General features: G+C 38.8%; 1 protein-coding gene across 1 annotated transcript in view; it reads left to right on the plus strand.

Annotated features, from left to right (window-relative positions):
- Positions 1-23,719, plus strand: part of LOC126481792 (uncharacterized) — a 327,057-nt gene that overhangs the window by 141,787 nt on the left and 161,551 nt on the right. The window contains exons 12-14 of the mRNA XM_050105747.1: positions 4,923-5,387; positions 11,413-11,827; positions 16,442-16,512. Coding sequence (XP_049961704.1) covers positions 4,923-5,387; positions 11,413-11,827; positions 16,442-16,512 — 951 coding nt within the window. The remainder of the gene's footprint in view (positions 1-4,922; positions 5,388-11,412; positions 11,828-16,441; positions 16,513-23,719) is intronic.

Raw genomic sequence — 23,719 nt, forward strand, 5'->3', positions numbered from 1 at the left:
TTGCTGGGACCATTCCTTTGACAAAGGTCAATATCAGTTTCCTTCTTCATTCGTATCCTATCCGAGTTTGTGCACCATTTGTAATAACGCCGTCATCGACAGAAGCTTAAAACTTCTTTGTTGTGCAAGATACGTTGTTAGTGCGCCCGTGTAATAGTCTGTCCGCGTAAGAAAGATCCCAATAACCGATAATCAAAATGTCAGCCACAAATGTTGATGAAAGCAATATTGTTGATGTAATTACTCAGTCGTACATAGAAAAGTGGCAACGCTAGAAATTTGTATCAAATGCAGTAAGGTCTGCAGAAGGTCCTCGGTTCGTTCAGGGATTGACAGTTTACTCGCAAAATACGCCACTGTAAAACAATAAATAGGCGGAAACTCATTATTCGGTTACATGATTGGCGAACTATCACAGGTTGTCCGCTTCTTCAGGAATGATTTTCCGGAAAGGTTGAAGGTTTTGCTGGGAGTGCAACGTAGCGTTCGACGCTAACGAATGACGCGGACACGTTCCGGCAGAGCAGTGAGTCAGCATGCGGAAAGTGCCTCGCATTCCGTGAAAGCGGCAGTTGGTGCTTCCTTTTGGCACAAGAGGATCCAGTGCCACCTGACGTACCAGGTGTCCGGTAGCAGCACGCGCACAAGTGGAAAAAAAGCCTGTTGGGTATGTACAAGCACGTCCTACAGTCGTTGAATAATTCGGCACTAAAGACTGACCCGAGGACCGTTACCTGCGTGAGCAATATTTGCCAACTACATAACATTCGATAGATCAGTTTGATATTTTGTAGCAAGTTGAAGCTGTGATTTCATTCTCAGCTACAACCTTGAGCATTTGGCAAAGACATACTTTCCGCCACACGCTCTGTTGGACACATCGTGCGGTGAGTTGTTAAGGAGTTTGGAAGAAATTGAAAGAAATCAGTGAAAAGTTTTGACAGGAAAGAGTATTAGATTTTTATGCCACTTTATACTGAGCAACTCGGTTTGACTTGAACGTCGATGGGACACGAAATTGGTTGTGTTATGAAATGAACAACGTTTTCTTTCACGGAAACCCAGTCTGCATAGGTCTGTTTCTTTCCTCTATGAGCATGTTTTACCGTTAACTTCCCTGCTAGCGTATGGCAGATAGGACCTAGCAAAGGTGAAACAAAACGCACAAATTGACATTAGCCGTCAGTTTTTCCTCGCTCAGTACGTGAATAGAATAAGACTGTTAGTCGCTGGTGTTCTTATAAGATACCCTCATTCAGTCACTTTATAATGGTTTGTGCAGTTTATAGATACACTAGAAAAAAAAAAAAGAAAAAGTTGACGAACTTAAAGCCCCAAGCAGACGAACGTGTCACATGCTCACAGTCGGTGAATTGCTAGGAGAAGTCTAACGAATCCATGACGTTTTTAATACAAAGTTCAGAGACATTACACGCTTCCACCTCACCTTCCCTTGCCGCCGTATTTACTTACGATGAATGTTTCTTCTAATGCCACGATTCTACCATCGACTCCGACTCAATGCGTTCGATAGTAACCTTGGTTGCAGAGACGAAAAATCGAATCTATGAATACAATTTTTAAAAATAGACTACTTTCTTTGTTAATTTAAGTAACAAATACCGGTATTTTATTGAAAAACTTGGAAACAAAGTTAAAAACTAAACGCACCGGGCTAAAACTCGAAGTCGTTTGGAGCATTATGTAATTTTCAAAGTCATTTTTATTGCTGCGATTTTTCATCTCTGCAACAACGTTCTTTATTAAATGCTACCAGTTTTGAACAATATTAATTCTCTTCCTTCTGACATTCTAGTATGGCTGTGCAGTAAAGGATGAGGATTAATCGTCCGAAGATGGTAGCATTTAACAATGCACTCTCTGCAGGTGAAATTTTATTTACTGCAATCGACGACTCACACAGAAAAGTTACACATAGATCAGTGTACAATTAAAGTCAATGATTATTGTTTCCATGTTTTTAATTCTACGATGTTTTCTGTTTACAGTAGTGTGTACTTCATCCCCACGTCTCAAATATTAACTTACGTTTTGAAATAACAATTTAAGGTTTCACGGTTGTAGAATATTTGTTTGTTTAGCAGATGCACAAAGCTGCCTCAGTACAACAGATTATACCAGCATTTGATGACTTCTGTTTTTGTTTATTGCTTCTTCGATTATTAGAAAAGTTACTGTTTAGAGGTTTTTATTTTGTCCTGTCGGTGGTACTTCAAACGGCGAAGAAAAAGATTACATCCAAACGCAACAAAACCACGCCAGAAGTTCCTTCGGGAGCGCTTACGAAAATGGATGCTGTATTATGTTGAACACGAATCTTTGTTAGGTGATTTATGAAAATATAGTAAACGGTTATAAGTAACGAATTTATGTGACGCTTTGATACCTCCCTGTTCAACCTCTCAAAATCCAAAACGTGTGTATTTTTGCATAACCTACATCGTGTTATGGTATTTTCAAATCTGCTTTTAGCGGCTATGAGAAACCGTTTGACTTTATGAACTTAAAGCATGAGAAGGTGATTCTCCAGCAAATTTATGGCGTAATGTTCATATAAAAAAAGCTTTCTTATCCGAAATAAAACGTGCCAAAGTAATAATTTGATGCTAACATTAGCTTTATTTACGAATTAGAAAATGGACAAAAGTCGCTCGGGTTCTTTGAAAAATCTGTCAGATTCCAAATTTGCAACCAATTTAAAATACTAGAACTGGTGCTGTGTCAGCCTGGACATTTTTCCTTTACGGTACATAGGTTGGCGACGCGTTTTGCAGTCAGTGAGAGAATGGTTGTGGATAACCAGTCGGAGACGTTGATTTCATTTAACACTGAAATTCTTTGAGTCATGAATATTGTCTTAAACTACAATTTCCAAGATTCCTCTTTTTTATGAAGATTATGGTAACATTAATCTGCAGCGTAGTTCGAGATCTAGGCTAGGTTAGAAGAAAACGGTTGTGAATAGTCAAAGGTAGCGACATATTTATCTGATGTAAACACAAATAGAGTAAAGCAATACAGTAATAATTTTTTTACAGTGTATGTACATTAAGTTTCTTAGAGTTCCTTGTTTTTCATTAATGTATACAATTCATTCTGCATCCCCGACATTTTCCTTATCAGAGGGATGTGCAGAACCTAAGAAATGAATAAATAAATTCCTGCACACAGCATGTAAATAATGGCTCAGGCTCTGATCTAGACTCTATACCATATTTGTGAACTGCTCATAAAAGTGCCTTTGTGTGTGCTTTCGATAGGCAACACATTCCGGGTCAGTTTGAGAACCTGATTCACTTTCACTTGTGTCAGTTTTTGCTACTAGTTGTGACAACACGTTATATGCAAATCTCAGCTTGGCAGCCCAACGGGTCAGTGCTAATTGCGATATGGTATGTGACACCTCCATTGCCCCTTTCAGCTTGGCGCCCCAAGAGACGGCTAATCTTGCTAGGGCCTTAAACCGGCCCTGAACACATTTTGCTAAATTTCATCGTACTGCAGCATTATGAGAATAGGAAACATGTTAGATTATGAATGCCTGACTAATCATTGCCAGGTGTGTGCCAAATAAGGCACACATTGTTTCCATAAACTAAGCTGACGCTCGACACAGTGGCTGATGCGAGCGATGATAAAGGCATTTCCCATCAGTCACTGTGCCAACTGTCAACTTTGTTTGCCCAGACAATAATCCCACCTGTTACAGTGTTTTGTTAAGGTTTTGCTGGGTGTCTGGAAAGCCATTGTGTTATGTCCTTTATTAAAAAGTTAACCTCCAAACATAATCTGATGTGAATTGTTATTTTGGTGATGGAAATTAAGTAAGTTAGATATGATCTCTGAATGCTAAATTCCATCTTACAATTAGAACAAATGCATATATATAAACTCCATGAGAGTTGAACTCACTGATGTATGGAACATCAACTTGCAGTAGAGTATGTATCCAGAGTCAGCAAATTCTTTGTGCTGTTGTGGGCTGTATCAAGATGCAGGATAAGGTTATACCAACAAACAATGAGTGAGCATCTTTAATGTGACCTGTTAAGACATCTGCTAGGATGGTACAAAAGCTGTGAGAAAATCTCGGCAGCTGTGTATAAAACCATTTTTGTAAGTATTGTACCTCAACAAAGGAAGTAATGTTGCAAGTGAGTGTATATTTTTAGACAGAGAGAAACACATGAGAGGGAAGAGCAGGAGATAGATATTTTCAAAAGCAACACAACCACAAATATGAATATTTTGATTTATTCTCAGGATGAGTTAAGAACCTGTCTTACGTGCACTGAGAACCAACAAAAATTAATATTTTATTCACTCTGGTGGATATGCCTCAAGAACTCTCAAAGAATAGGTAGAGTGCATTTCAATAAACTGAACTAAGTTAAATAGTGACACATTACAAAAAAAGCTTGTTAAAAGAATAGGTAGAGTGCATGTCAGTAAACTGAACCAAGTTAAATAGCGACACATTGCAAAAAAGCTTGTTTTATATACTCATAAAATTCTAGTACCTACAGTGATAGAACAACAATTAGTTTTGCCGATCACTCTGCTCACTTGAATTCACAGTATTGTCTGAGACTCATTTGGATGGTTAAATTTTGTAATATCAGGGGATTTAGTACCTAATAAAATTGTCAGCTGTTTTTAATACATTACTTAATACACTTTCAACTATTCTGCTACAGCACAACTCATACAAGTTAAATTTATACGGAATACACAGCAATATGAGATGGATCACCTTGTAAAATTTCATTTGAATATTTTTTACTGTTTCTATCATGATTAAAAATTTTGGTAAAAATATTATTTTGCTGTTCTCCTCAATTCTCAAACAGTCAACATGTGACGTATATCCCACACTAATTGTTTAATACGGGGCACTGCAGGCTGCGACGAGACAGCGCAGCACATCCACAAGCGGCCCCCTGGGACGAACCTCCAGAGCGGGACAGCGGGAGCAGCGCTGGGGGCGGGAGCGGATCCCGCAGCGGGCGCTGTGACAGTGTGGTGACCACCAGCTCTGGCAGTGCGTCCAGCAGTGAGACACTCAAGTGGCACGGCTCACTGAGCGACGTGAGCGTGGCGAGCAGTGCAGTCGCATCCTCCTCGGCACCACCGCCCCCACAGCCACCTGTGGGCCCGGGTCGGCACCGGCAGCTCATCGTCGCCCACAGTGCGCGTGTCCAGACACCGCAGCGCCATCACTCTGAGTCTGTGCTCTACCTAGGCAACGGCAATGCCGACAGCCACAAGCTGCGCCTCTTCCCCGTCAGCACGTACACTGTGCAGCCGGGTGATCAGCAAACGCCACCGCCGGGCTCTCCCCAGCAGCCACCGTCTCCACCCCACAGGTAACTGAACACTTTTCTATCTCCAGACAACCTATCTGAACACATTCCTAGCTTTTTCTTTTATCACAAATTAAAGACCAACTCCTGTCACCCAAATATCAAAGAAAGTTATGTGTCAAATAGTAACAACCTTCATTCCATGCAGTGTACAAACATATAATTCTTAGATTTCAAATTATATGTAACTTGTGCTTCAAGATTGCAATATTCTTATTACATTTATACAAACACTGTTTATAGCCTTCCCCTTTCTTGGCAGAAGTCACTAATGTGTAATATTGTGGTGCCACTCACTCTAAAGATAGTTGTCTTGAATCTTGCAAGAAAATTTCATTTTGCCAACAAAGGAAGAATATGTAGTTATAAAGAGTTTGCGATTACAAGATTGTGTACTGTTGTCCTTCTTTAAACCCATAATAAACTCGTTGCAATGTTTCATGGTGCGGATGTTTGCGACACTGCTGATGGCGATCTGGTAGCATTGAAACAAGTGGAATAATTGAGGCTATTTGAGAGGATTAAGATACATGCTGATGACAGGTTTCACTCTCTTTTACTGTCAACTACTGAAACAGGTCATCACAATCTACAAGCTGTATCGCATTGGTGTCCATAAAAAAGAACAATTAAGAAGTAACAATTGTGCTTCAAAAAGAAAAAAATATCAACCAGTGCAAATAAAGAGTTCTTTAATTCTATTCCATTATGTAGGTGAACTTGCCTTGTTTGTCTTACAGCCAGTAGTGCCATAAGACTCTTTCTACAGAAGAATACTGCTGGTAATAGACAAAGTCTTTTTGCTCTCATGTTGCCACACGCCATCCTCCTCTCCATTTGTCTTTCCTAACCATTTTCTGTGATTTTGCATATTTAGCTATCAATGTTACTACACACTGCAGCATATTTTGCTACCTAGACACATTGCACTTTTAACTTCATTCAAATCTCTACCAGTAGTAACAGTATGTCTCAGACAAATTGTCATTATAAGAAAGAATGTCAAAAGGACTTTTATTTGAAGGATTTAACACTATTCCTAATAATCAAATTTGAATGGACCAAGATTTCCTGTTAAACAGGTCACAGTTCTTAGTAATAATTTCAGAATAAAATTCATTCATCAGTCACAAATACATCTGTAGGCTTCTGAAGATGAGAAATTAATTTAACTGGTAAAGTGAAATAAAAATATATTTGTAACTGATGACTGAATTCTATTCTGAAATATTTACTACAGGTCTGAAAATTACAGCTGTTGTTGTTGTGGTCTTCAGTCCTGAGACTGGTTTGATGCAGCTCTCCATGCTACTCTATCCTGTGCAAGCTACTTCATCTCCCAGTACCTACTGCAACCTACATCCTTCTGAATCTGCTTAGTGTATTCATCTCTTGGTCTCCCCCTATGATTTTTACCCTCCACGCTGCCCTCCAATACTAAATTGGTGATCCCTTGATGCCTCAGAACATGTCCTACCAACCGATCCCTTCTTCTGGTCAAGTTGTGCCACAAACTTCTCTTCTCCCCAATCCTATTCAATACTTCCTCATTAGTTATGTGATCTACCCATCTAATCTTCAGCATTCTTCTGTAGCACCACATTTCAAAAGCTTCTATTTTCTTCTTGTCCAAACTATTTACCGTCCATGTTTCACTTCCATACATGGCTACACTCCATACAAATACTTTCAGAAATAACTTCCTGACACTTAAATCTATACTCGATGTTAACAAATTTCTCTTCTTCAGAAACGCTTTCCTTGCCATTGCCAGTCTACATTTTATATCCTCTCTACTTCGTCCATCATCAGTTATTTTGCTCCCCATACAGCTACGAATAAAGTAATTCTTAGTAATTGATAGGAAGTCATCTAGTGAAACTGAAGTTGTATTTGGAGTTCCCCAAGGAAGCGTTATAGCCTTCTGCTGTTCTTACTCTACAAATGCATTAAGAGACAAACTGAGCAGCCCTTTTTAGACTGTTCGCAGATGATGTTGTTATACACATTGTAGCAAAGTCATCAGAAGATAAAACCTAATTACAAAACTTTTAGATAAGGTATCTGTGTGGTGAAGAAAGTGGCCATTGACCCTGATTAATAAAAAGCACAAGGTCCTCCACATGAGAATTAAAAAAAACTCCTTTAAATTTTGGTCACACAATATATCGCACAAATATAAAGGTTGTACATTCAACTTAATATATAGGGATTACAATTATGAATTCAATTATAACCATCACATAGAAAATGTTGCGGGGAAAGTGAACAAGTACAATGTTTTATTAGCTGAACACTTAGAAGATTCAGCAGTTCTACCAAAGAGATTGCCTACACTATACTTTTCCACCCTCTTCTAGAGGCTGCTGTGCTGTGTGGGATCCTTACCAGATAGAATTGGTAGAAGACATCAAACAATTTCAAGGAAGAGCATATCATTGTGCATTATCTTGTAATGGAGGAGACTGTTACAGATATGATAAGCAATTTGAGGTGCAATCATTGAAAGAAAAGCAATTTTCAGTGTGGCGCTATCTTTCCATGAAATCGCAATCATCAGCTTTTTCCTCTGAATACCAAAACATTTTGCTGACTCACTTCTACATAGGGAGAAATGACCAACATGATAAAATAATGGAAATCAGAGCATGCACAGAAATATTTAGGTGTTCATTTTTTCCATATGCCGCTCTTGACTGGGACAGTAGAGAAGTAGTCTGAAAGTGATTCTGGTTTACACTTAACTGTGAATTGCAGAGTAATGATGAATATGTAGATGTAGAAGTCTCATCTTAACATGCTGTATATTGTTAATAGTCTCCCGCAGTAAATGCACTGACTGCATTTTGTTCACTGCATCAAAACACTGCCTTGTAAATACAAATGCATCCTCTGTCATCCCCCTCTCTCTCTCCTTCTTGCCACATGAGTATAATTACAGAGATGTGTCAGATGTTCAGCTGAGCAGAGATTTGGAGAAGGGAGGGATAGTGACTATAAGAAAAGCAGGTAGGAGAAGATGATGGTAGCAGTGAATGGGAACTAAGTGGGGGAAGGGGGAGTGGGGGTTTCTAGTGAGTCGGGGACATTGGTAGAGCTGTGGTCATATGTATCTCCTTAATATTATACTGAGTGGTCTATTAGTGTAATTAAGTTTGTGGTTTACCACGTAGATCTGATTTATTTATGAGGTGTTTCTTTCCTGTTATGGTTTAATGAATGTGGCAGTAATCTGTTAAGGTGAGGAAGTGTTTTATTGTTGATTGTCATTGAGATTGAGATGTCTGTATTTCTGGTGGTAATTTTATGTTGGTGGTGGTGGTGGTGGTGGTGGTGGTGGTGGTGGTGTAAGTGTATTGTAAAAGTTAATGTTGTGTCCTGTAGTTCCATGCTCTTGTACACTCTTTGTATTTTGTGTCAAATGTTCTGCTGTTTGATCTACATATTTTCCAACAAAAAATTATCACCAGAGTTACAGACATGTAAGTTATAAAGATGGACAACAACAGAAGACCTTCTCACTGTACAAGAAAACTACTACATTCATAAAACTATAACAGAAAAGAAGCAACTCATAAGTGATCAGATGAACCTGGCAAAGCACACACTTTTTAAATTAATGGCCCACTTAGTACAATATTATCTACAAACTTATGACAATAGCTCCACCTACGCAACAACCCCCCCCCCCCCCCTTCCACTTGTTTGCCTTATAGTCACTCTGTAGCCCCTGCCCCGCCCCCTTTTCAGAACTCTAACCACTAATCTCTCCACCCATAATCCCCCCCCCCTCCCCCCATATTCTGTTCAACATTTCCTCTAATTTACATTTGTTGATACTCACACTGATGCCCCCACCCCACATCCAAATATGTATCTATGAGCCAAAAACACTAAGTAAATTGCATGCCAATTTTATAAATGTGTATAGTTTTTAATTTATATTAGGCTGGTGCACAAGTTCTTAGTATTTTTTCATAAGTTTAATAAATACAACAGATACACGTAACAGAGACTTTAGTCATCAGTAATAAATTCTCCTTCACTATTTACAACAGTCTGCCAGCAGTGGGGTAACTTTTCGATTCCACAAGTGTAGAAATCCTTGGCTTTGAGGCGAATAACTCGCCAAGTCACGTTCAGAGCGAATTTTCATCTGTAACGCAAATTCCTTGAAGATTGTTTGATACAGAGCGTAAAAAGGTGAAAATCTGAGGGTGGAAGGTTTGGTGAATAAGCTGGGTGCAGAATGACTTCCCAACTCAACTCGTGTATAGTGTTTTTTGTCAGTCTAGCAGAATGCCGGAAGGCATTATCATGAAGTAGCATCACTTCATGCAGATTTAGTGACCATTGTTCTGGGATTGTGTCTGTAAGACGTCTCAATTGTTAAAAATAAATATCAGCAGTGATGGTTACATGTCATAAAAGCAATTCACAGTACACCACACCATCACTGTTCCACAAGCTGCGCAACATTATCTTTCATGGAGGCGGGCAGTTCTTTGTATGGGGAGTTTCTGCTTTGTTTGGGCTCAATCATTCCTTTCTTTCCTTATTTTAGCCGGCCGGTGTGGCCAAGCGGTTCTAAGCGCTTCAGCCTGGATCTGCGCGACCGCTACGGTCGCAGGTTCGAATCCTGCCTCGGGCATGGATGTGTGTGATGTCCTTGAGTTAGTAGGTTTAAGTAGTTCTAAGTTCTAGGGGACTGATGACCTCAGATGTTAAGTCCCATAGTGCTCAGAGCCATTTGAACTTTCCTTATTTTAGCATAAATACACCATTTATCGTCACCAGTAATGATACAGCACGGGAGTGGTCACATGAGCCAGTTGATGATGAGCAAACAGTGAGAAGCACACATGGCTGTCTGCTGCTTTTTGTGATTTTGGCTTAAAGTTTGTAGTTCCCATACAGCCGATGTTTGAACCTTCCCCATTGCATGCAAATGTCTCACGAAGATGGAATGCTCACACATCATCACATTTGCAGTTTTTGAGTACACTGACTTGGGTAATTGTGAATTAATGCATTTAAATGATTGTCATCGAACCCCAAAGGTCTTCCTGTCATTGGAAAATCACAAATGTGAGAACAATCCTCCTTGAAATGAGAAAATCATTTCCTTGGCATGCTCTGTCCAATGGCATTATCGCCATACATGGCACAAATGTTTCTGACTGCCTCCACTGTTGTCACCCGTCTCTTGAACTCAAACAGAAGAACGTGTTGGAAATGTTCTGAGTTTTCCACTTGGAACTCTATTTTCTAGTGTCCACAGCTATTTCCAACTGACAATATGTAAACTACAAATAAAAATGACAATCGATAAATAAACCCTTAGCAACTGGAATACCGACATGCAAAATAAAAATGCTACAAACTTGTGCACCAGTCTAATAAATACCAAAATGTCATGACATTATTTACATTTACAGAATGACTAGAGAAGATGCATTATAAATGAAAGTGAAATGAGTCTGGTGAAAAATTTCAGGTTGTTTAATTGAACTTCTAAATATCTGTCTTTCCTCTGAAGAATTCATGCATCTCCTTGTTCCGCTTTGTGAAAGATTATCACCTCATGTACTGGATGTAGTAACATAGTCTAACTCTGCTTGATTTCATACAGGTAGCACTTGATAATGAGTGACATATGAATCTGGTAGTGGAAGAATAAATGTAATATAAATTTTAGTTCCAGTGGAATTATTACAATGTCGCTCATACAGTATTTAATTATGTTGTGTCACACTGTTTGTGATAAATGATGGTTATTTGTGTCATTTTATACACTTTTTAATTCACACAGTCATGAAATTATTTGCAAAGGCAACAGTTAATTTTCTTATGTTCACTTTCTTCTCCTTATTTACATTTCGGAAATTAGACATGTCATAGCACAGTTTCAAGTAATTGCTTAATATCTCTTCTGTACATGTCAGCTGAGTGAAATTTGGTAATACATGCTCAACTTTGCTTTATTGAAGATAGGCAGTGTGCTTACAAACATAATTTACACTTGCAGGTCAGCCTCCTTGTCATCTCCGACCCAGGCTTCACTATCTGTGGCAGAGCGAATCAGTGAACTGGAACGCCAGCAGCAACAACAACTGCAGCAGCAGACAAAGTACACTTACCTGGACCCAGAGAAACGCCACCGGGTGTCGGACCCCACACTTAAGGCCATCCAGAAGAAAGCTCTGCTGTCTTTCTACGAGCGGCACCACGCCCAGCCAGCAGCAGCAGCGCGAAGCCAAGCGTGGCGTTCTGAACCACAGCTGGCTCTTGTTCCACCTTCAGCTCAGCAGTTGCCACCTACACCCTCTGGCCCGCACTCACCACCACCCCCGCAGCCACCTCCAAGACCTCGAACTGCGAGCATGCAGTCTTCTCGAAGGGCTTCGTCTGCTTCCGACTATGCAGGTGGATCCTGGAGAGAGGTCAGTATTTGTCAGGTAGCAGCTGTAAGAAAACTGTTGGCCTTTTATATTCATATGAACACTACTCATTCTTGATACTGAATTACAGTCATTGACTGCCTTCTCTCTCTCTCTCTCTCTCTCTCTCTCTCTCTCTCTCTCTCTCTCTCTCTCCTCCCTCTCTCCTTCTCTCTCTTGTATCAGATTTATTAAACACTATTTTGGAATCTAAACATGTTTGTGGTGTCCTGTATATATTCACTGTATATCTACGTTCATCCTGTTGCAGAGTGCACATGTTGCCTTCTAGTGCTGTCCATTCCCTTGAAACCAGCTTTTCAATCTTTCATACTACAACATGTCTCCTGACTGGCCTGTTCTTGGCCAAATTGGGTAACATAATTTTCCTTGTCTGATGTAGCTACAAGTCATGGAGAAATTGAAATATAATTGTTAAGAGTTGTCAGCAGGTGTGTGCTACATGAATTGATGTGTCATAACACAATTTGGACTCTGTTTCAAACAAATCAGCATTTGTGTGTCACTTGAGGTTTCTGTTAATTTCATTACATATATGCTGTAATGATTGTGGTTTAACCTCACAAGAGTTTTCACTTTGCAAGTGGGAACAGTAGTACCTTAATTGTAAATAAGTTTTTTTTTTATTTTTTTATACAGTCCACACACAAAAAGTGAGCTGCTTAAAACTGTTTGAATCTTCTGCTGTGACGCAATATACAGTTCTTGAATAAATGTATGTAACTCTGTGATTTCAGTATGGATTTAGCTTTCATGTCTATTGAAAAGTCCCAAAAGCACAATTTTCTAGCAATTTTTGTAGTTGGCACCAAAATTACTCATTGATTTATTTTATATTTTCTGTTTGTCATACATTTTAACTTTCTTGATATTGTACTTGTTTGTATGTATGTTAATATGCATTGATAACCTAAGTATGGCAGGATCCTTTGGTTATTTTCTCTCCTTCATCACAACTCATGCAACTGTTTTGATATTCTTTATTTCATAGTGATGTCACACTGGAGGTTTGTTCAACAAAGCCCATAGGATGAATTCTGCAGTTCAGGAGAACACAAGCTGGAATTTCTTTGGAGAAATAGGTCTCATGAGAATCTGTGACTTTAGCTCAGGCCAATAATCTGACTGTTGATCTTTGTTAGACTCATTTTGCAAATTCGGGCAGTTAAAGTATGCTACAAGCTCACTCATAAACTATACTTATGGACTTAATGGAGAAAACAGCAGAACTGCTGCACACTTTGTAGCAGTAAAGGTATTTTTTTAGAGAGTTTTATCAAAATCTAATTTGCTGAGAAGAAAATGGAACATTACAGCATTTGTATATTCCTCATGCATAATACCTGATGTGTGACACTGACATATCGCAGTACAAAAAATGCAGCTGTATGCTTGCAGGGAACTCCTGAATTTAATGGAAATAGATTAACCACTACAAATCTGAAGAACAAAATTAATATACCCGTATAGGTGACAATACATATGCTTAAGAACGTGATAGCCACTTTGATACAAGTATTCTTTTTTTAAGATTTTAGTATGCTGTATGTGGAACACGTCACTAACTTACTGATACTGTTTGGTTCACAAGTAACAACCCACAAGGTGGAACTTAACTAACTGGCAAAGAATAGCATGATTCAGAATAAAACTAATCAGCAGCAAAGAATGGAGTTTCTTATGTAGAAGTGAGTATCAGCCATTGCAACCTTCTATCTTTTCTGGCTTTTAGCCTGTGGTATAGTTACTCGTTATGGGGAAGCTTAATGGTTCAGAATTAATATAGCTAGACAATGTATACAAAACTTGCTGGCAGATTAAACATGTGTGCCAGACTGAGACATCTTAAATGTAAAGAATTTAAAAAGTTCATTAAAATGACAAATTTGCCGCATTGCTGCACACAGATTTCAACTAAAAACGTTGTCACATGATAATGATTTATGATACGTGGAGAATACAAGGTGAAGCTCTGCTTTTCAAAAATGACACACGGGATATGTATTTGGAGATTTAACACAATTGCAGTGTCTGGTGAACATGAAGTTCTTGTTGCGGCAGAAGCTGCAGACAAAGCGTAGCTAGTGGGAGACATAGTGAAAGAAGACCTGATTTCATACATCAGGCCACTGAGCTGAAGCAAGTAAAGAACTGCACTACATTACACTAGGTATGAATTAAACTCGAAACAGCCTATTCAATCAAAAGACTTGTTCATAAAGCAATGCTGCTTGGCAGCTTAGTGATGACAACACAATAACTTAGTTAATTCTTTGATGCTGTGGATGAATTTCAAGCAATGGATGTTAACATAAACATTGATCTGTCGTCAGTAATTCTGCACTATAGTCTTTCAGATAACTACTACAATTCTGGATGTGCTATTGAATCCCATGACAATCTACCAGGTGTAGAGATACTAAAATTATAAACCTTGAAATAATACAAAGCAAGGATGCAGAAACAAGCGAAAATTGCCTCAACATACAGATGCAACTTTTGTAATGAGAAGGGACACAAAGAAGACAAGTGCTTTTACCACACATGCAATGATCCAAAAGTGTTCACACATGTGACAGAAATGCAAGAGAATTTAATGCTTGCAGACAGTAGTGCTACAAAAGTAACAGCTAAAGGTGACATATGCATCTCAACCACAGGCAGTGGCACCAACTCCATAACACTGAAAAACTCTTTATATGTGCCAAAACTCTGAACTTATCTCATTTCAGTGGCAAAAGTTGAGGACAATAACGAAACAGTTACATTTGATAAAACTCGTGCAGATGTACTAGGTAATAATGGTTGAATCAGTATGACTGCAGAGAGAGAGGGTAACACTTTTTTTTAATAAAGTGGTACAAAGGCAAGCATCTTTTCCAAGCCAAAAGTTATGAAAAGTTATATGCAAATCTGGCATGTTCAATTAGGCCACTTGAACTCAAAAGATATGATCAAAATGCTCGAAGGTGAGTATGACAGGTTTGAAATTCAGTGATGTCGATGTCAATAGATGCGTTACATACGTTAAAGGAATAATCATGTCCACTCCCTTCACCAAATGAGAAGGAAACTCAAATGAACTTAAGGAGTTAATCCACTCTGGTACCTGTGGACCAATGAAAGAAAAATCTCGAGGTGGTGCAAAAGTTTTGGTATCCTTTATAGATGACCACAATAGATGATGTCAAGTCCACTTGCTTCGATGTGAAGGAGAAGTTGTCGATAAATTTTTTGGATTCAGGAAACCAGTTGAAGGACTGGTCATATAATTAAATATTTTCAATCAGGCTACGGTAAGGAGTACTGTAATGAAAGAGTGGTCTCCGTCATCATAATGGCAGAAATATAGCAGTGCCTAACATTTCCATACACATTGCAGTAGAATAATGTCACTGAATGAAAGAACTGTTCAAAGGTGAAATTGCTCACCGCATGCTGTTAGTCAGGACTACCACCATCATTTTGGGCTGAAGCTATCAACACTACTAACTACATCAGAAATTGTTGCTTAACTGAAGGGCTGTCTGGTGGAGCTCCATATGAGAAGTGGCTGAAGAGAAAACCTAACCTATCTCGTATTCGTAAATTTAGTTGAAAGGCTGGCATCCTGGCTAAATCATCAAATGAAGGAAAGTTTTTTCATAAAAGCAAAGAAAGGATTTTTGTAAGCTGTACAGGCTATTCAAAAGCCTATCATGACAGTTTTGAGCCCAAACATACTTATGTGGACTTATGTGAAGATGAACTGATTGTTGGCAAAGAGGAGGAATCAACATTAACTCCATGGGAGAAGATTTCAATGGTGATACAAACATTGACCCAGAGCCATTGTCAAATTCTACGGCTTTGAAGAAGATGGACTTCCGATCACTACATGCCAAGAATTCATTACCAACAACACTAATTAAAAATGAAGCAGTGTACAAGATTTAAATACTGCATATCATTTCAATGGAACTGATAAGGCTATGAAGTTATTATCTTGATGAGCATTCATTACTATGTCAGTCACTGCCATCTGTTCAGTGTAACTTGCCTTACTGTATTCATGGTGAAGTTTATATTTGACACATTACAAAAATGAATGAAATCAGTGGTAATTTCCACCATACTACATCTCACTGACAATTTTATGTACCTGATCAACAGAGAAGATAACATCAGATCATCAGAGAACTTATGTTCATGTATGGAAAAGATTTAGTTCCACTAAATGAGAGTGCAGAAGAACAAGACACACATATGTGCATTCTGAATTTAACATTAAGGCCTGCTCAGCTTTTGTACCATTCATTAATTTATTATCTAGTCATACACATGTATTATGTGGAACATTAAATAATTGCCAACACCAGAGAATGTACCTCACATTATAAGAGTACACTATTTGACAATACAACATAACTGTCCTGTAAATTTCTAAAATGCATTGTATACTGAAGTTCATTTCATTAGATTATAACAAAAATTATTCTTTCAAACCAACATTCCCATACTTATTTAATTTTGAGAGAGGGAGAGAAAGAGGGAGAGAATGGGGGTGAGGGAGAGAGAAGAACTTCAATGTAAACTTAGTATGTTATATCTTTTCAGATGGCAGCTACCAGAGAAATAATCATAAATGAAGCTGGCAACTTGAAAGATGGGCCAAGGCATCAACACAGGTAAATGAATTCATTTAATTTGAGGAAGTTTCACATCTTCAGCTCCATGTATATAAAGCAGCTTCATATGTAATAGCAGGTGCCAACATTGATTAATATCTCTTAATTATTATTTTCTTCATAGGGGCACTATGAATTTTTCAGTTCCTTCTCACTTGTTTCCTTTTCCTCCAGTATTCTTTCTTTACATGACTGTGTATTCACTTAATTAAACCATTGTATGCCTCTTCATTTATCAGTTCTACTTTAGAGCATCTCTTCTTTTAACAGATGCTTAAAATTATTTAAAAAATATTACACATATTATGTGGAACCAAAAGTGGAACACTTGATGCCAGACTGCCAAGTTGCCCTTACTTTTTGTTTGTGGTCTGGTCTGATCTAATAAAATAAGATGTGACCACAGATCCATGCGTTTTGTCTTTAGTTGGTCCCAAAATTTTCCTATTACTCAAGATTTTTTTACTGTAGATCCCCCTACAACAATTTTAGTAATTGCATTACATGGTAGGAAGGCAAGGGATTGCCACATCCAAAAGGATCAGGCATACAACTACTTACTACTATTTAAAGAAACTCAAACACAGTAACTTCATAGGATACTGTTTTATTTCAAAGTATCCATTACAGTTGTTGGCACACCACATACACATGCTGCAGAGGGCAGCACAGTCTGTTGCTTGCTACAAAATGCCAACAGATAGTGTAAGAGTCTCTTATTTCCCACTCTGGTTGATGTCAAGGGGAATGACCAGCTAGGCTGATCAACAGATCTTTGTTCCATCTGACAGCTGGAGAATGGTGCATCTTATTTTGTTGTTTCTGCCATGGCACACCTCTTCCACCACTGCATTCTTTCAGAAGTGCCACGATTTGATATCTTCCTGCAGCAGAACAGTTATTGCTTCTCTTCTTGACTGATATCCATCACCTCATGGTAGCTTCTTAGTAGTAAGAGAAGAGGTATTCATTTTTCCATCTATGTCAAAAACGCCCTCATTGACCCTTTGTCTCAGTCTGAGCAACTTGGCAAGATCCTTCAGAGTTGTTGGTTCTGTCCAACATAGAATAGTTACCAGTATGCTGCCATGTTGGAAGTGACCGTGTGTCAGCATCATATCACTCTCACCTTGAGTGATGGGTCTCTAATCTGTTGCAGCTTCTGTCGCTATCAAAATGGTGTTTAGATTCTCTGCACCCACCTGAGAGCGATGAAACACCTTCCTCAAGCAAAGCTTTATAGAACCTATGTTAAATTTCACCAGTGTCCCACCAAGCCAACCGTGGTGGTATGTACTTCCAGGATACCCCATGGTGGGCACAGTACCACAGTATGTCAGTGTGCTCAATGTTTTTAAGAGCTCTGACAGTTCTGTATTTGCTGAATGGAATGTTGTAGCATTGTCTGAATAAACAGTGAGTGGTAGGCTTCTGGGTCCTGCAAAATGCTGCATTGTCATCAGGAATCTATCAGTGGACATATCAGTGACAAGCTCAACATGAATTGCACATTTTGTGGCACATGTGAATTGAACCATGTTTGACTGCTTGGTTTGGTGTTCAATTTTACCATTAATGGACAAGTGAAGTCAATGCCTGTTACCGCAAACTGTCACGCAGGTCGAACTCTGTCCAGTTGTACTGGAACCTCCATTTCTTCATATATGTGTATTATCTTGCAGGGCAGCCAGGAGTGAAGACTTCTCTTAACATCATGTTGTACATACAGTATCCAAAACTCTTTGTGCAGCTCTCCTAGCACAATGTGTACACCGAGGTGGTGAAGTCTTACATGTGTATGTTTGATCAGAAGCTCCATGAAGTGACATCCATCCAGGATAATTGTATGCTTGTCTCAGCTGGGCAATGCTGCACATTGGAACCCACCACTGAGCCAAATCACACCATCAGACAGGAAAGTGTTGTGTTGAGCAATCTTTGATGCTTTGTGTAACTGTACCCCCTTACACAAACCAGATAGTTCAACAGTGAATAGTTCATCTTGAATTCTTCTGATCTAACATGTACAGGCATTTTGTTATTCCAGAGCACACAGATTGTTCTGTGTGATATCAATAAATTGAAATAACAACAGCAGTAATATGCAGTATTCAGCAGTATGAACAGAATGTGTGGTGTTGAATAAGGCTTCAGTGATAGTGACCATAGTGACATTTGTTTGGATGTTTGGCCTCTGGCATTAATATAGGTCAATCTGGTATATCCAGTGACCACGTGTGCTTGTCTTCTGAAAGCCATGTTGGACCAGACCACCAGATGTCAAGCATTATTAGCAGATCTGCTTCTAGTCACCATGTGAGGAGATCTTCAGGATTTTGATTTCCAGGACAGTGCCTCTGTTGACTGGGTGTAATGCAGGTCAGTATTTTTGTCACCCTATTACAAATGAAGGCTTCCCATACATTTTTGTAATTTCGTGCTTATTCCAAGGCAACTGTTGAGTCAGTCCTCAGAGTAGCTCTTTTAACACCAAACCTTACAAAAGTAAAGAAAGAATTGTGAGCTCACTAGTGTGGCAAGCGCTTCCAACCTAAGTAAGGTACTTTCTTTGATTGGTGCCAAGGTGCAAACAATATGTGCTGTGTAACCAATTTCACCAGTTGACCATACAAAAAAAGGCACCATAAGCTCTTTCAGATGCATGCAGAACCTACACACTGCTGCAGAGTCACTTGTGCATGTTATACATATTCTTCTGTGAATGTGCAATGGTGACAAACAGTCAAGTTTTAAAACCCAAGAGTGTCAATTATGTGCAAAATTTACAGACAAAACTTTCTCCCATGCAAGATACTATAGTCACATGTCTTGGAATATTAGTTTAGCAGCTCTCTCATTGGGTGTGACCAGATAAAGAGGATCATAAAATTCAGTTGCTGCTTGAAGAACATTTTTCTAAGTAGCCAAATCGTCAGTCAGGTGTTCAGCTATCTTTTGGTCGTCAGTGGAGACAGAGTAAGCTCATGTTTTCCTGTTGATTCCCAAGACTCACTCTGCAAACTTGGTTCCAAGGGCTTTGGCATGCCATATTGCTTTCAGGTCTTTCAAATTAGTAAACAGTTTGGAAAGCAGAAGCCTTATTTGCAGGAAGAGAGCTGTCAGTTCATAATAAACACTTGCAGCCTCACACTAGCTGCAAAATCATCCACGAATGCAGACTTCTCTATGAGTACTGACATTTGTGGATATTTTTCATTGTTTAGTGATGCTCCCTCATAATTGCTGGAAAAGAAATGGGCTTGGTGGAAGTCCAAATGGCAAATGTTTGAAGCAATACATTTTCACATCATCTATGGTGATACAGGTACCACTTAGTCCACATCATACTGTAGTCCTGTTGGAAGTTGTGGGATCATAACAAGGTTATGAAGTTGTCTGGCAGTAAATTAGGTCCTGTTTCTAAGGCATCATTCAAAGCTGGGTAGTCTGCATCTTGTGATGTCATGTCGAACATGATCCTGTATTTGATTTTTTCAATGCTGTGTTTCTTGACTGCATGGTATGGCAGGTAAAATATGTATCTAATTGTATAGTCCTTAGGTGCAACTTCTGTCTGAGCCCTCTTAATGTAGTATGACATGTTCTCACAACAAATGAGCTTCATTTCTTCATTTGACTCAACTTGTTTTGTACCTGGTCCCTCTTAATATGGCTTGACATGTCCCCGTGATGAATGAGCTTCATTTCTTCATTCCATTGCAACTTGTTTCATAAGGTACAAAGATGTGCTTCAGCAGTATTGAAGTTGCTGGAGAAAAGAATAACCTTCCTCCAAGGTAGCCATACAACTCTGTGACTACTCTCCACATGATATGACTCTTGGAACTCCTGTGAGACAGGGTTGTGCATGGGTGTCAATGCTGAGTCTTGATGCTGTGTTATGCCAGTTGTCTCCAAGGCACAAAAGTGGTGCAGTGAATCGTTAGGCATTTCACTGAACCTACCCTCAATGAAGTTGGTTGGCTGGTTAACCGTAATTCCAGTTCTGCTTCCACTAAGAACACACCCAAATATTGTGGGAAAAGAACCAATGAAACTGACACTTTAATTGGTTTTTCTGAGGTCACAATTTTCCAGTAGTAATTAACTCCAATCAAGACTGGAATAGAGAGATCTTTAGAGCCTTCTCTTGGATCTGCCAGCTGTGTACCCACCCTCAAGGCCATGTCATCTACACCTTATGGTATTGTTACTTGATGTGGGAATTTATTGCTGCTTTCGAACATTGTAACTGATATATGAATGTTGATGGAGTATCCCATCTTATTTAAATGGACATTACTTGTTGAGTGGGATGAAATGTAGGATGACACAGAGGTCGTTATCTCCAGAGTTGTGGTTTCAGTGACATTGAATTAGAAAGATTGACTGGCTTGGTGTCACTCCTACCAGTTGGTCCTCTGATACTTCCATGAGCAGTTGCAGGTATTTGAAGTTGGAGGTCATCATTTCAATCTTGTTCACTGTCTGGAGGTGTCTATTACAGATGGAAATGTGGTACTCCTCCTTACATTGTGCATAGGATGCCTTTCTCCATTTAAAACACTGATTTTTGTTGTGGTCACGTCTAAAGCATAAGAAGCAGCATTTCATTTTCTTCAGGATATGCATTATAACCTGTAAGCTGACAACTTTTTTTTCAATCTTGGCACCTGTGCATCCTTCCTCGCAGTACACACAAAAAGTTTCTGAATGTTATTGTTTTCTCTTTTTGTCACCTTCATTTTAATCTTCACATGAAAAGTAGACACACAGAGCCATAATTCTACTGCGGAATGCTATCTCCACTTATCTTGCATGCAGTGATGGTTCATTCAACCTTTTTGTTTGGAACTCCATAAGATGTGTAAGAGACCTGTCTTGAATCTTTTGCCTTTGTGCATGGATAAGCCAATGTCTGCAAATTTCTTCTGCGAATGCATATAGCAGTCTGTGGGTGAGCACTCTCAGATAAGTATCCACGTCCTCTCCAAGTAGTCGTAGTGCCTGGATCCTCTTATGACACTCAGTGTAGGTGGTGTTGAGAGCCTCTGGACTGCCTGAAGTAGAAGCATTAAGGTTCTCCACACAGTTAAGGTGACTTTGGATAATTCTGTTCTTATTCCCGTATTTGGATTTCAAAATGTGGTTCATCTGCTCATATGTGATGTGTCAGGCGCAACACAATCCCATCTACCAAATACTTGGGTGGCCCATCTAGACACCCACAGAGGAATATGTGCTTATTCATAAACAGTCCCATTGGATTTTTGTTGGTGAAAGCTGTGAACTGCTCTCAGAATGAAACCCATGTGTCTTTGTCATCTGAAAAAGGATGTAGTTTGATGGTAGGCAGCTTGACATCTACCGTTCAGATAGCAAATTTTCATTTGTCTGTATAGTCCTTGCAAGCTTATGTTTCAACCTTGTATTCAGTGTAATCAAGTAAGTCCTGTATTGAATCATGTAGTATGTTTATCTCTTCTATGGTTACCTGCAGGCCATTCTGACAGTGTCTCATTTCCTATTCCAGCATAGAAACATTGAACATATTCATCTGGCTCATGAAACTCATAGTGTTATCTCTTGTGTTGCAGTGTTGGGAGACTCGTTTCTTGTCAGTCACGGTGGGTGGTTTTTGCTATTTCCACTAGATACCCCCAATAGGTGTTCACTGCTAGAAAGAGGCAGCACTGCAGTTCAATAGTTCACTGTCGGTATGCCTTAGGAATGCTTACTGTTTGTAATGTATGGCAGTACTGCCCTATAGTGTGAGCAGTTTCCCTTTGCAATGTGCAGTAATACATCAGCTGCACAATATTGCTCTGCCATCAAATGCATGCATCAGGTAACACCATAAACAAACGGTCGGTCTGTAATGTTCATGCATGTGAAGTACAGAAATGCCGCAACTTATTTGCGTGAGCTGAATGTGGTTTGGTAAGATCATATTTTGAGATTTAAGTCACTCAAAATCTTCTCCTTCGGTATAGAACCCTCTTGAACATGTTGTAGCAGTTGATCTGTTGATAGACTCCCAGATTTAAGCAGCAATATGTTGGTATGTATTACTACTTAAAATAATTCTAACACAATACCTTCAGCATACACAGCTTTATATCATGGCAACCAGTATAGTGGTAGTCATATCACATACATGTGCTGCAGAGGGCACTATTATAAAATGCAGACAGATGGCATAAGTGTTTCATATTCCCAAACTCATACTAACGCACTATGGTGTTGAAAACAAACAACCTGAGAGAGGACAGCTTTATTCTGAGCAGCATATTAGAATACAGGCTTTCAAAACTTCCACATTCATTAACTCATGTCTGTCTATGTGGTCCTTTCACATCACTTCCTTTATCTCCATTCACACTACTCTAATGTAACTGCATCTAGTGGGAGCAGCAACTTTGTAGATAGGTACCCCATATCTCTGACATATTTCAACATTATATTGTAGCTGCTGCAATTTTTCATTTATGAACATGGGAGACATATCCACAAACAAATAATGACCAAAGACACCACTGCGATTAAGCAGCACTCGTTGATGCCTGTGCTTGTGGGTGTTGTAGTTTTGTGACAAGGAGTTTTATTCTGTACAAATGCAGTTAGATGAAGTTATGTAAGACTCTTCCACAGAATGATCCATTATGTTATATAATATAAAATGAAAGCAAAAAGTTAAGATCAACAGTATTTGAGAAAGTCATTGAACTATATACAACTGAACCAGTAGAAAAGTGAACTGAGAAACATAGCCAGATCTCTGCTTTCAATTTTTTTTTTTATTTTAATTTATTTTTGTATAACTTGGATTATTAGGGAAGGGAAAGATAGGAAATAAATAAAAATAATGTTATGACATGCGGATATTAGGAAGAGATAAATCTCATTTTGTCCCTGGATTGGAAGCACTAAAGAATTAGAAAATGATTTAGAAGTAATAATCTTACATATTAGTAATTTATTTTAAAAATTCTCAAAGCTTGTGATTCAGTTCTCTTTTATAGTATGTGTGTGTGGACCAGCTGCAATTTTTCCCAAATTAGGAAGGAAGGGACCAAAATATTACTTTACTGTATTAGAAACATATGATACTGTATTAGAAATGTATGAATCTACAATGAAATTTTATAATATTTAAAAATAATCTATGTAAAGTATGTGTGTGAAGGTGATATGCTAAGATGCAGAT

Source organism: Schistocerca serialis, chromosome 5 (assembly GCF_023864345.2).
Source record: "Schistocerca serialis cubense isolate TAMUIC-IGC-003099 chromosome 5, iqSchSeri2.2, whole genome shotgun sequence".
NCBI lineage: Eukaryota > Metazoa > Arthropoda > Insecta > Orthoptera > Acrididae > Schistocerca > Schistocerca serialis.